We start from the raw sequence: 14,915 nt of genomic DNA on the forward strand, positions 1-14,915 counted from the left end.
CAATTTGTATGAGCTAAGTATAAAATCCCCGGCATTGAAGAAACGTATTTATAGAACTTGACTTTCCGTGTTTATTTTTACACCGGGGAGAGTAATAAAAGAAACCGGATCGAGTATAAGCGAAAATTAAAAGCCCCTAATCAGTGATAAAATGAGTTTGTCGAAAACGACTCGCGCACGGTATAAACACGTGGGTAAGCGCTTCCGAAGATCAGCAGCCAATTAGCCAAGGCATCGAAACTCGGATCGAGTCCCGAAAATTAATTGGCTCTCGCTCTGCTCTTGATATCGGTCCACGGGCTGTGACCGACTGTACGAGTCAATTATCATAATTTGCATTCTCGATAGCTGTTTGCCGACTGCGGTAGGTGCATTTCCATCCGAAGTTCGCTAGGTATAGTTCGCTCAATAGGAGTGACAATGAAGAAAATTCGATACGATATAACTTCGAAATCATATACTAATTGAATCGACGTTCGTTTGATCAGCGATGATCAGAGAAAATACCGTGACTCGCACGAGGGGCGCCCAAGAGTGCGAAGCAAATTTAATACACTAATAGCAGCTATAATGTCAAACGACGTAACCAATCGTTTAAGTGCGCGTAGACCTTGAAGAGAGCAGAATCGTAATTAAAAAAAAATCAACCTTGATTTCTCGAAGGGCGCTGACTATACACCAACCCCCAGATTTCTGACACTCGCGCTTCGCAGGCACTTGTTAATTACGCTAAAATAATTGCTAAGTTCGCTTTCATTAGGCAGCGGCATCAGCAGTCAGTACGCGCGTGTCGACGACTGCAAGAGGGAGGGCAAACGATTAACGAAGTATGCGCAGCCTGTATGGAAATCTTGGCGGCCCTCTATCGCGCTAAAATCAATTACGCGTAATGAATGCAACATCGCGCGCGAGGCGGGGGTCGCGGCTTATGGCGGAGGGCGAAAGGGTTGAAAATCAAGCGTGACGCGATCGTCGAGCTAGGCCTTTTATAAATTATTCTAGGTCTGATGCAAAATTCGAGATCCTCGCGGGACACACAGAGAGATTCGAGAGTGTGTGTGTACGACGCTCCTTCTCTCTCTCTCTCTCTCTCTCTCTCTCTCTCTCTCTCTCTCTCTCTCTCTCTCTCTCGATTCAATTATTCATCGCCGAGGATTAATTAGCGGCTTGTCCCGGATTGAATTTTGCAAATGACGCGCAGCTGATGCCCCGAGAGAGAAAGCGAGGATGTTTTGCGCGTATGCATATTTTCTGGAGTTATTAGCGACGCGTGCCTTGTTTGCGGAATTCGCGGATTTAAAGGGTGCAGCGCCGAAGGAAGATGTTTATTCATGTAGCTTCGAACGGGATGAAAAGTTGGCGGTTGCGCGTAACTCGATGCTTGTAATAATTGAGTTTTTAGTCAAAATAATTATATCCATACAAAATGCGAATCGTCCTTACCTTGAGAGGATCCGATTTCTCCATCTGCTCGACGAACGTCTGCGAGCTCCTGGAGATGGTGTTCTTCCGGGATATGGAGCTGCCATCTTGCGAGGGGCGCACGAACTCGATCCTACCACCCTCCACGACGATATTGGGGGCTGGCGGGAAGTTCTCTACGTTGCCGACCGTGTCGCAGTAGCCGAGGAGCCCTGTCTTCTCCCCGTACAGAGGGTGAATTTGTCTGCAACAGTCGGCAAGTGCGAAATGAACGTTTCAGCCCCGAGAGTCGATGCGTCGGGACGAGGGTAGGTTGTGCATCGGCAGTACTGCAGTATCCGCGAGTCGAGATATTAGCTTTTGAATTTTCTGGACTACTCAACTGGGGGTATAGGTGGCACCGCATTGTGCGCCACCTATCGTCTCTAGCTAGAGATTAGATATAAGGCAAAAAATCCAAACTCGATGAGGAAAGAGACCAGTCCGAAATCGGTTGTTTAGCGAAGGCACAACAAAAGAAACGAAAACATCTAAAGGCACTATTGCACGCGATTTTTCTATCCATCTATAGAGGACTATAAATTTCAAAAATTAATGACCCACGCAACGTAAATCAAACAGTTTAACAACAAAGCAGCTCGAACAGCGATCATCAAACAAGATCAAAATAAAAAAACCGTATTCAGACGATAAATAATCCGCGCAGTAGTTCTCGAGAGAACACACGCCGCGAAAGGTCGCACTGCGGCGGTCGAGCATATAATTCATTAGCGTGAAAATAAAAGAAGTGTGTGCACGGATATCTCCACACACATAGAAAGAGAAAGAGAGACACTTACCTGGGCGACGGTGCGGGACGGGGCTTGTCGAGCGCCAAGTCCGAGCTTAAGGGCGAGTCGGCTCCTCCTCGGCCGCTGGAAGCCCTGCGCAAACAGAATTATCCCACTGTTAGTTGAATTATGCCATTTCAATAAGCCAATCATCTATCTAGCGCGAATGCACAACTCTTTCGGGTCGACGAACCCTCTCCTCTATACACAAATATACCGTATACATATACGTCGTTTGGCAAGTGCGCAACGCGCTTTGGGCTATTACTGCGCGCATTAATATGACGCTATGCGGGTGCGCATTTGAATTTCCCGCGCGACGAAGATGAGGGTTTTCATTAAAATTCCAGGCTCGCTCGGTCGATCCTGGCACGAATTTCGTGGGAAATTATGCCGTTGTGTTTGGAGCGGCAGTACAGCTGCAGGTATAATATCGTTTACGAATGTGAGCTTCTGCGCGCGTCGAATTTTTTACGCGAAATAATTTTATATCTACATCACGCGATGCGAATTCGTTGAAAGGTCTAAAAATAAGCATCGAGGTGGATGGAGCAGCCTTTGCCGGCGTGTAATAACCGGCCTATGTCTATAAAAAGCTCGGCACGGCTTTATTTATGGAGACCAATTTCGCATCGGCGAGTTATAATTAGTTTCTTTAATGCCACGATCTTTAATCTTAGAAAGTTAATCGATGTTACAAGTACGCCGCGTTATGCTAAGAATATATTATAAGATAATCTGGAAAAGTCTATCCCTATACTAGTGTCTGCAGTGTAATACGCGTGTGTCTATTCATAGCCGTTATCACGACGTGTTCTACGCTCTGATTATCGCACCTCATTTGAAACAATTACTCGGCCGCTGATATCGTACAGGCTTTGCGTAACGAGAATATCTCTCTGCGAAAATACAACTGGCAAAGTCGTTCATTTCCATTCGTTCGCAGATATCGAAAAGCGAAGAGCCAGCTCTGACAGCTCAATTCTCTCTTAAATTTCAACTGCTCCGCACGCGGATACGCGCAATCTTCGCTTTCGTCGGTCCTTCTCTCTCGCGTTTCGACTGCAAGGCCGACATCACACGGCGCAAAAAAGTATTCGGATCGAGAAAAAAAGAGGCGCGCGTTTCGATTTCGCGCGCCGACTCCGCACGACAGTTTAATCGAGAGCGCAAAGCGAGAGAACAGCTGTGCCGCGCGAGTCGTCCGATTAAAAACCGAGTGACTGATCGTCCGGCCCTTTCTCTCTTTGGACTAATGGATACACAGAGAGGACTGCCGCTATACGTAATTGCTCTCGGCATCGTTTTCGATTTCCTCCGTCGTGGAATGCTTCATACGACGACGCGTGTAATATAATCTTTCTTTTCTTTTCTTTTCTTTCAACTTTTTCTTTTCTCGACGCCCTCGGATTTACAACTGGCCTTGTAGCTGTACACGGTTTCGCACTTGCCCGAGGGCGATTTCGTATGTGCGCAGAGGCTTTTATCGAAGAGAGAGAGAGATGAGAGAGAGAGAGAGAGAGAGAGGAAGTCGACTGTGAGTGGTTTGTTCAACAAGTCGGGAACAAATTAGGTGATCCGCCGCGCTAAGTGACCGTTTGGTTAGTGAGAGAATTACGTTCTCCTTTTTTTATTTTTTTGCAGTCGTTAAGTAAACATCCAGAGGACTGCAATTAAAGCAGAGTTAAAATCAATCACGCGAGCTATGATTCGTAAACGTTCCGCGATAACGATCGAACAATAATAATTCAGCTACGCGATGCCTTGTAATGAAACGTATCGCGCATTAAATCGATGATGAAATCCTTTCAGGAAGAAGGGAGAGGTATTTCCGCAAAACGATGGAGAAATAATTGACAATCACGAGCGAGGAGGGGAGTATAGTCGGGACCTCGGTAATAGCAATAACATGATAAATATATGGTAAACATTAATGAGACGTAACAACCGCATCGTCGAGGGATAATCACCGGGGTCGTTATACCTCCTGCGCATGCGCGAGCGTAACTCTGTGCTTTTGCGTACAATTTTCCTTTGTAAAATTAATTATTTTTCCCTCGGAATCACTATCGCTCGGAGTTATGCAAGAGATAAACGGTGTATCGCTCTGAAAAAAGCCTTTTCCACCTCCACGTATAGACCAAATAAATCACCGCATGCTTTTGAGGAACGACTTTATCTAAAAAGCGCCGCGAGCAATTAGGAGAGACCCACTCGTCGCGGATTCATTAGAGCCTTCGGCGCATAAAAAAGCGCTCGATTTATCTCTCTCTCTGTCTCTCTTCGTCTTAAAAAAATCGAGGACCAAGCGCTTAAACAAGTGCGGATCGGAGCCAATAAATTACACAGATATGCAGAGGGAATCCGACGTTCCTGCGCGCACATACAACACACACTGCGTGAGTGTATACGAGCTTCTCTCGCGCGCTTGATTAATTCATATCGCGTCTCTCCTATAGACTCTCTTCTCTCTCTCTCTCTCTCTCTCTCTCTCTCTCTCTCTCTCTCTCTCTCTCTTTTCATTTCTAGATTAGTAGAGCGTGTACGCCTCGTTCATTACGGAAAAGCTCGTCGCGTACGGGCTAATAGCTAATTAGAACCGGGAGCGTATACAAGGCGTAACGGGACGACTATGGTTACGCGAGATTAAACGCGGCGCTTGTGTTCTTCTCTCGTACGATATGATTCTATAATGCGACAGTGGCACTGGATAGATGAAGGCTTCATTGAATTAAGTTGCTGTATAGTCGGGACTTTTTGTTATAGCTTTGGATATGGACGTTTTAATAGTCGGCTGCTGGACTTTCTCTGCGGTTAATGACGTTGGGATATCAAAGGAGCTTAAAAATCTCGGGGGTTACGGGGTTATTTTAGAACAATTATGTCACATCGTGTGCTCGATAAAGTCGGGTCGGCGTTACGTAAGCCGACGTCGTGCTCGTACGGTAATGCGGATAGTAAAATTGCACAATGAAGTTATGAAACGTTATTAGTAAATAATAGAAAATGCGCAGTTTGCGTCATGCAGTGTACTCATACTTTCTCTTGCAGTCGAAAATCTCAGCGTAATCAGGACATTTCCGCAAAACCCACTCAAGCGTCGAGTACTTGACACCGCGGAGAATCGAGGCCAATAGTTCTCCGATTCAGCTCTCAGCACTTGTCAAACTAGCCGCATCTGGCTATCAAACTCGACGCATCGTATAAGCCGCGATTGATCATCGATATGCCCACGTGGCTGTACACACACATAGCTGCAGCTCCTTCTCTTCGGATTAAGTCCACCGCGTCGTCCGCTGGACTGCAGTGGAGTAATTATCAACGGACCAGCGAGTTCAAAGTCCTAACCGGGCGCTTTGGAGCTGCTGCTGCTGCGGTCAGCCTCGAGAATTAGGGCCCGCAACGCATACGTAGTAGTCAAGTTACTCGTCGCTCTTGAAACACTGAACTTGCTAATGAGCTTCCAAGCGCGCGCATGCGCAAACGAGCCGCGTACGGCGCTCTGCTCTTTAAGCGGTCGGCGATTTTATGGCTTTGAGTATAGTAGGGTTTTTTTAGTTTGCAAGAAGCTTAGAGTTCGACTTGCTTATGAGTTGCTGGTGTGTATACTGAAGAGAATTGAAATAAATGCTGTTGGAGGAAGTTGAATAATTGCGTTGTAGATCTCGTGCGTTTCGCGAATTCCACTGAGATAAGCATGCAGGGAATCATTGACTTAATGCAACGACCACTTGAAAACAATTAAAGCCGAAGAGGGAGCGGAAATAATTATCGCTTGTTATACAAAGATCCCTTGATCACTAATTTCCAAGCCAGGAAGCGAGCGCAGGAGTCACTCTCGAAGCCTCTTTCTTTCCACCCCTTTTATTGCGCTTAACGAGTATAACGGCTGTGATTTTTCATTTTCGAGCTTAACGCGCGCTGAGTAATTTTGGAGAAAATCTAGGAGCGTGTAAAAACACTCGCAAATGAATTTTAACTACTCTCTCGTGTAATTTTTTTTTCTACAAATCCTTAAACACGCGACCATTAAAAATATTTATCCAACCCTGAATTTCCGTCATCGTTAGCAAAAACAATCACCTCGGCCGTACATACGCGAATAAATCCGTTCGTCTCTCTCTCCTCTCTCTCTCTCTCTCTCTCTCTTTCTCTCTCTTTCTCTCTCTCTCTCTCTCTCTCTCTCTCTCTCTCTCTCTCTCTCTCTCTCGTCCCCCTTATTTCCAGTCGATCGAGCTCCGATAATGCGCCCCCCCCACACACACACAGAGGCTCTCCACTCTTGTCCAGAAGCATATAACGAGAGCCCCTTTGACGCAAGAATTTCGATTTTTACACACTCTCGCAGCTAATGCCTCTCCTTCGCTGCAGATATAGAGGAGAAATTAAATCGGCTGATGATAAGCGAAGCCTCGCCAATAATACTGCATACTCCCGCGGTGAAGTCGCGTGTCCCATTGTATGCGCGTTTTCTCTCTCTCTCTCGACAAGGCAGAAACGCGTGCGTTAAACCGCAGGAGGAGAGAAAAAAAGGAGAGCGACAAAAGTGACCGGACACAATGCTCACGGATAGCCGGCGATAAGGTATAATAGAGCGGCGAGCGTTCGTTCGGACACGGGGCCGAGTCGTTGTCGTTGAGCGCGTAGGTGAGCTTGAAACTCTCTCGCCCACGTTTATTGCCTGTAGAGAGCGATAGAGGGGCTGATTTGGCACGTTTGTGTCTCTTTTTGCGGTCTCGCTGATGTGTTTGGCAAAAGAGCGGGGGCGGCGGTGTGTGTATACGTTGGGCGGAAAAAATAAATATCATCCTTTACGATTCTGCTCCTCGACGATAGCTTTGTCTTCCATTTAGAGTACACCTATACGATTCGGCTCTCAGAGTCGAGGGATAAGACCGTATATTTATATTAAAAGCAAGTACAAAGTAGCCGCCGCACACGACGAGAAGTTTAATCGAATTAATTTCAGCTGAAAGGTGAGAGAGCACTCTAAAAATCGATGAGAGCGAGGCGTCTGCTTCCAACATCTTTTGTGTCGGCTCTCTTTGTGCTCGCCCCGGCCCCTCTAATCTCTCTCTCGCACCGTTCGAATTATTAAAAAAGAAAGAGAGAGAGAGAGAGAGAGAGAGAGAGAGAGAAAGAGAGAGAGAGCCGCGCGACAGTTTCATCTTCGTCGGCTGCTTTTTTTACGCGGCGTGTGCCTACTTTTCTTTTCTTCATTGCTATATGACGGCGTACGGAGGTGTACTGTCGAGCGAAGGGGGAGTTATGTCGGTGGATGTACACGGTCCGCTGGGCAAAGGGACGCGTGCGAGGGCCAGGACACCGGTTCCGCGTTCAAGCGCAATGGTTTCTCTCGCTTTCGAAGCTTCTAGTTTCGCAGAATTAATCGCGATTTCATTATACTATATGAAATCGTGATATCGCACTGTTCCAGACACAGTTAATCAATCGGTATAGAGCTTATCCGTTTATTATTAAAAGTCGATCACCCCCCGTATTGCACAGCAAAAAAACACGCCAATAAACACGTGCAAAAGAGAGAAAGAGCATCAGCCCGAGTGAAAAATAACTCGGCTGCAGTAGTAGCAGCCGCGTCTGCTCGGCCGAGCACACTTCCTCCCTGCTCTCACATTTTTCTCTCTCCCACTCGATCTATTTTCGAAGTTTTTACACGCACACGCGCGGCAAGATCGTCATTTTTGCACGCGAGACAGAGCAGAATGCACGTATACCTGCGAAGGGTCCGCCGCGACAAATTGCGTTTCCCGGAAGGCGAAGCATCCGGTACGTCTCTGCATACTATACACGTGTGTGTGCAGCGAAGGGAATGTGTGTAGGCGAGTCAGTGCGAGCGCGCATAACTGGAATCTTCATCGGGGATATAACGCGCAGCGGGGGGTGTGATGTCGACGGCGCGACGAAAACGCTAAACTAATTGGCGCGAGCCTGCAGCAGCACTTAATTAGATGCGTCCATTATGGCCGACGCCGGCGCATTAATTGTTCTCAATCCGCGACTCTGATGCCACTTTCGGCGCCGTGTGTTTTTTTCGGATTAATCTAATGGACGCATCCCGTGTGCACGGGAAATTTTTCTGAAACGCGATACCATCATCGAAAGATTCCTTTTTAAATCCAGTCGATCGCCGAAAATCACCGGTGTACGCAGCAGTTTTCACGAGCGTAATCAAATATAATTATACGCTCCGCGACGACGAGGTATTAAAATTAAACCTCTAATTTAATATAAGACTTTTCCCTCGTCGTCGTAGTGTGCAGGAAGAAAAGAGAGAAGAAAAAAAAAGAAGCTTCGCTCTAATGGCCTCGCGCTTAATCTGGATGCTGCAGCAACAAGTTTGTATCCAATACCGTTATGCTCTTAAAGCCGCGAGGCACTTAACCTCGCGACATCAGCAGCGCCGGTCTGTGTGTAAAATGACGTCGAGCCCGCAAGAGTTCGCGCGAAAACCGAGACAAACCTGCTGCTCCAGCGAATCTACGTCCTTATGGAAGGTGTTTTTGAACGGAGAATATATTTCTTATTTTGTATTTGCATGCAAATAAGTTTGCGCGAATACGACGGAGCTTCTTAGGTTGTTAATGTGGAATATTTGCTCAAGGCGCAGGGCTTCCGTTGATAATGCTTCTCTGCAATGCTTTGAAAGGGGAGGAATTTAAGCCTGAATAATACCAGTATAATTAACTGCAGCGAGTTTCGGCGTGTTCTAATTGCAGGCAATTGTTTTGGCGAAAATCGAGCGTACAGCGCGCAGTGCATAATTGATGACAGAAGTTGCACAACCTAATTCTATATATAATGATTACACAAAATTAATAGCTGAACAACTCGCGTTCCGTAATGAAAATTCAATAAACGAGTAGTGAAACGTTTGAAAAAAAGTAGGCAGTTCCAAGAAAATTTTTCCATCGCACACACGTCTGGAAGCGCCGCAATGAAAGCGCTAATGAGATAACTCCTCGTAATAATAACCTCACGATCCGCGACTCTGCACTCTATAATGATAACCTTTCCCGTCTCTCTCTCTCTGCAGCGTAATTCAGACCGACCAACAATCACGCCAACGTCGTCCTACAGCCGTCGTGTATTCGTATACACACACAACCGCTGATTTAAACGTTAAAACTCGTCTAAGAAATTCCCGAGAATTCCGAGGGGGAAAGCTAGTTATACGCGAAAACACGTTATATTATTTTCATAAATGAGCCATCCTCTCGTGTCCGCGGGCTGGATTTCGCCGTTACAAATTACCCTACGAAATTCCGCAAAGTCGCTTCGGGGAATTGCTCGACTCTTAATTGTTTGATTACACCAGCAGAGAGAGAAGCTCAACGATTAATAAGCCGAGCGTCGGAGGAAACGCGATACACTTGATGCGCAAATAGATTTTCCTACACCTCGTGTATACGCACATTCGGGGATTCTCTCAGCTGCGAAGTGAGAGAGGGTGAATTAAGGTCACTCAAGCCAGGTGTACTTACACGCGAGCGCAGCTGCCGGGCTGAAAAATGCATCGGTTTTTTCGCCCGCGAAATGTGTAAAGGGGAGAGAGTTGTTGTACAAGGTGTGCGATGCTGTCGCTGCGCGGGCTTATTTCAATATTTTCCGAATGCATGAGTTTCGCTTTTTATTACAGGGTGTCTGTGCGCAGTACCTGTTTTTTTTCATTATGTTTTAGGTACACGTGTTGCTTTTACGCTGAAATTTTCAAAGTTATATACGGATACACCCACGGGAGAGGTTTTTCGTTGTATATGCAGATTGAATTTTCAGTTCAAATTTTGAGAGCGTTGATTGCAAAAATCGTTTTAATATTCGCAAAGACATAAGCGCGTGCGCGCAGCGTGTGTTTTTATACGATTCACTCGCTCGAGAATATTACTCTAATAAATTCCGCGAATCCGGAACGCGAGCGCGCGGCTAATTAAATCACTCCGATTTCCGTTTCTAATTAAAAATCGCATCCGTCTTAAAATTCGAGAAATTAAATTCAGACTCCTCGTGCGTGCGTCGTAATAAACAAAATTTACGAACCTCGAGAGAGAGAGAGAGATCGAATCGCGTGTTGCTCGCACATTGAATTCGGCGGTCGGTCGGAAGCGCGCGCGTGTGTTGTATCGACGAAAAAGCCCTAGTAAAAAAGAAGAGGAGAGAAAGGCCGAAAACAAAAACAGCCGAAAAAGGATATCCCAGACCGCAAGAGAGAGAGAAAATAGCGCCAGCTATGCTCGTGGCCAGTGGTTGCGGCTTCCTGGTTCCAAGGAACGCTCATGTGCACTTGTCCACTGCGTGTATGGGCAGCGAGTGATCAAAGAGAGACGGCTCGTGCCAGACATGTTGCATTGCAGCGCACGGCGCGCGAAAAGAGCGCCGAGAAGGAATTACGTCGAAGAACTACCGGCGTTGCTTGATTAAGTGCTGGTCCCCTGGGCTGATGATGGAGCCACGCGTGCGGCACTTTACGGGCCTTTTTACGGCTTGCCTTTGCTGATTGGATTATGTTTCTTTAACGGGATGAAATTAAAAAGTGCTGCGGCAGCTCGCTCTCGTTCTGGGCTTTGACAGCCGAGGATGGAGACTTTTTTTTGGCGCGTGTGGTCGTCGTCGGTTGGATAAATATTAACAGTGCGATATTTAACTTATGTAAACTTCCGACAACTTACTGTATACGTACGAGTATTTTCGAATGACTTCTGTATACTGTAAATCGAAATGAGATATCGGTGTGCGTACGTGGTTACTTTTTTTTGTCACGTGCGCAAAGCCGTATCGTGAATAAACGCATTATGCTGATCCGTGATTGTATTGTAATGCTAATCTTCGGGCGAAGGTATGTACGTACGTATCGTTTTGCTGCTGCTCGCGAGAGAGAAAGAGCCTCCTGTCTTGTCCATAATTCTCTTTTACTGTCTAGCAGTCAACACTCATCTATGCAGATATGACGAAGCAGTAAAAGGGCTTCTTTTGTTCTCCCAGTCGGTTTGCAATAATGGACACGATGTTCTTTTATTTAAATATAGCAATGCGCAAAAGTTTATGAAAATATTGCGAGATAAAATCTTCTGAGAAATTCTATCGCAAAGTTTCCGTTTTCACATTTTAGCATAAGGGACGATTCTCGCGTCGTAAACTCGGTCCTGCTGTACTGAATCGAATTTCGTAGCTTGTATTGCTCGGCTGTATACGAACGTAGTCGCAATGTTGGGAATCAAACCTTTCAAGAAGCGTTTTCGATTCGACCAATTTCCCTCGCACTACATACTTCGAAACTGCCGCGAAAAGTTTCACCGGAGTAGACTGCCGCCAACTCCAGTAATTTCATTAACTCAAAAGATACGTACACGGAGTCAATAAAACGCAGAATCGATGTGAAAAAGTTACGCGTGTGTGTCTGCGCTCTCGAAACTTATCGAGAAAGAATCCAAAGATCTGTTTAAACCACTATTTTTATCGTACAAGTTCGAACGAGTTGTGAATATTCCTTTTTATTATTTCTCGACCAAAATTACAGATATTGAAAAACCTCTTCAACGCCAACAAGACACTCTCGCATTTCAAATTGAAAAAGCTCTCTCTCGAAAAGCCCGCGCCCATTAACTCAAGCCTCATCCTAGAACCATCGAGATCCATCAGACCAAGAGTATCGTCAAATTGAAAAGGCTCGCGCGCAAAACGAGAAAGGAAAATCCGCAGCCGTCATAAACGTCGAGAAGTTTTGTCTTCGAGAAAAAGTCCCTCTCTCTCTCTCTCTCCCTCTTCGCTGCATAATGCATTGGCGCGACTATTTCGGTATCAGATGTCACACACTCGTCGCTTGAAGCTCACGCGCTCACGAGAGAGACGGTAGCAGCTATATTTACTGCTTCCTGGTACAGTGGAGTGAGCGACTCGCTGGTGGCAGTGAAGTCGGCAAGAGCAAAGCGCGCTAAGAACGAGACTCTCTCGCGAGCGCGTTCTGGGTCAAAAGTTTCGCCAGGAAAATGCACACGCGCTGCCTCGAGGATCTCCCGAGTGCTGGTGTACACTCGAGTATGCGCGGCTCTCTCGACTATATAACGTCAAGATTTTTGCGCAAAGACTCAACGCGCACGACGACGATTCGTGAGAATTCGTCGGTTTATGAATAATAAAAAGGAGGGCTGGCATTTTAAACGGGCTGGAAATTCATGCATATGATAAACTTGGGCCATATCTTCGAATGCAAGAGAGAGTGTTTTGTTCACGAAAACGTGTATGTATTCGGTTTCGTTGTTGACTTTGGCCTCTGGTATTTTCGTCGCCGTGGGAAAGTCGATATGCGCATAATTTTGGAAGACTGTGCTGTAATACATCCACCCCCGTGGAAATGGTACAGTTGGCTTTGAAAAATATCGCTCGATAACGACTTCCGCCGGAAGCGTCGCTCAGATTCTCTCGCAGATTTTACGCATTCGTTTATTTTGCCAAAACGAGCGAGATGCGCAGCGAAAGATAAAAATGTCCCGCTGCTGCAGCGCGTTTTGCATTGTTGCGTGAGTGAAAAGCGAATATTTTTAGCCTATCCACGTTCCTCGTTATTTTTCCTCGAAACAAAACCTCGATCTTCCTTAATCCTCGTTATTTGAGAGGAGCTTAGAACTGAGTATCAAAGATTGACCGGAAAATCCATCATCCAAGCTCGACAAGGCGTCGTGTCGTCTGACAGTTGAGAAGTCCTCGAATCGCCCTCTATCCACATCATGCTCCAGTAAAGCTATACGTCACCGGTCTCAAATCGATCAATATCGATTTATACGCTGCGACGCGTTACGTCTCGTTCTCTGCACCGTTACGACGCGTTGGGTAACGTCTAGCTTTAAAAGAGCCGCGCGCTGGTGATCCATTACGAGGGTAAAGCCCGAGAGACGAGGATTTCCTCTTTCTCTCTCTGATGCGACTCTGAATGGAGCATAGTATACATCAGCGAATAATTATTGCCGTCAGTCGGTCTGAGTACAAATTACAATGACGAGTATACAGTTGGACGATGAGTAAGTATAAAAGTGGTAATTTACATGGAAGCGGAATGGTAGGAATAAACTGCTATAAGAAGACTACAGCGTAGAACCTTTTTTTTATCGATTTTCTTACTACTTCCACAGTATATAACTATATATAAATGGAGTAACGCACTACAAAACCACGAGACAAAAAACAAGCGGTAATGAGAGACGGTTGGATAACACAGATCTCGGGGGAAAAATCCGAGCACGAATTCGAAACAGAGTAGGCGGGGACAGCAACAAATTCGCGCACGGCATCAGGCGTGACGCCGTAACGCGAATCAGATTATGCAAATGAGCTCCGCGCGTATACTACTGCAACAACCTCAAAGTAACTGACGCGCGCGCGGGCTCGAACTTTGCACAATCCGTACAACGCCACTACTGCGCGTCAAGAAGACGAAAAAAAAATCCGTTTTAATTTCATTCCGGTAGCAGCTTGTTCCATTCGTATACCTCCTGCAAGTAGTATAGTAGTCGTCGTGTAACACACAGACACACACGTCGTGCTTTTTTTTATCTCCAGCAGAGATAACACCGCCGTGTTCTTTTCCGGGGGAGAGGCTTTTTAAGCGAGAGAGAGAGAGAGAGAGAGAGAGAGAGAGAGAGAGAGAGAGAGAGAGAGAGAGAGAGAGAGAGAGAGAACGTGTTTCCGAGCGCTTTCCAGATTAGAGCTGTTTGTTGCTTTGAAATTTTTCGCGAGAAAAAGCTTTGCTTCTTTTTCATATTGGCCGTATACACACACGTGTGCGCGGGAAGTCTGAGGAGGCTTAAAATAACTTCAGCTGTATGGTTTTGTAGTTATTTTTGCAAATATCTGCAGGATTAGCGAGCATTAAAGTGAAAAAAAATAAAATATCCCAAATTTACGTATCGATCAGGCTTAGAGTCATCATCAGTTATAGTACGAGTGGCCCAAGCAGTAGGTCTAAAACAAGCCGGTTCTGATGGCACAGATGCCAGACCTCTATATCTACACTCCGCGCGACGATTGAGATGAGGGAGCCGTTCGAGTGCCTGTGCGCCACCTATCGCCGCTAGTCGGAAACCCGGAGACTTCAAGCGGAGCCAGTTCAAAACTGTTTTGTTCTTATAATTTAATTCTCAAGTATAAAAGCTTCGGAATAAATTTATTATTATTATTATCATCGCTATAATCCGGAAATTCGAAACAACTGCGTCAGCAGCAGCAGCGGATACACGAGCGAGAGCAAGACAAAGAAGCGATATACTCTTGCTCTGCTCTTATTATAGCGAACACAGCACGTTATCAATCAAAGCCACAATATGCGCGTGAATTACGATGCGCTCGTCTCGAATAATCTCTTCTCGACCAGATAGGCTTAAGCTCATTTCCACCTCGTGCGGCGGCAGCAGCATCCTGCGATGCCCGCAGTCGCCTCTGAATAATATACGAAGCGATAATGCAGTTTAAGGCTTGTCGTACGCGGATCGGGAAGGGAATTATTCTGTTATTGTTGGTCGACCCGCGTATCGAGTGAAATGTTCATTGCTCGATTCGAGCGCAAAACGATACACTTAAAATCACGCCGTATCCCACTATAATACGAACACTTCGAGGTGTCTCCCGCGCAGTCTGGAACCATCGGTCATATATACG

General features: G+C 46.1%; 1 protein-coding gene across 4 annotated transcripts in view; it reads right to left on the reverse strand.

Annotated features, from left to right (window-relative positions):
- LOC100678286 overlaps positions 1-14,915 on the reverse strand; it is a 161,613-nt gene that overhangs the window by 88,252 nt on the left and 58,446 nt on the right. For all 4 annotated transcript variants that reach the window (XM_016989459.3, XM_008218625.4, XM_016989461.3 and 1 more), the window contains exons 3-4: positions 2,262-2,345; positions 1,444-1,666 (exon numbers count right to left, since the gene is read on the reverse strand). In XM_016989459.3, the coding sequence (XP_016844948.1) occupies positions 1,444-1,666; positions 2,262-2,345 (307 nt within the window). The remainder of the gene's footprint in view (positions 1-1,443; positions 1,667-2,261; positions 2,346-14,915) is intronic.

Source organism: Nasonia vitripennis, chromosome 5 (assembly GCF_009193385.2).
Source record: "Nasonia vitripennis strain AsymCx chromosome 5, Nvit_psr_1.1, whole genome shotgun sequence".
Classification (NCBI taxonomy): Eukaryota; Metazoa; Arthropoda; class Insecta; order Hymenoptera; family Pteromalidae; genus Nasonia; species Nasonia vitripennis.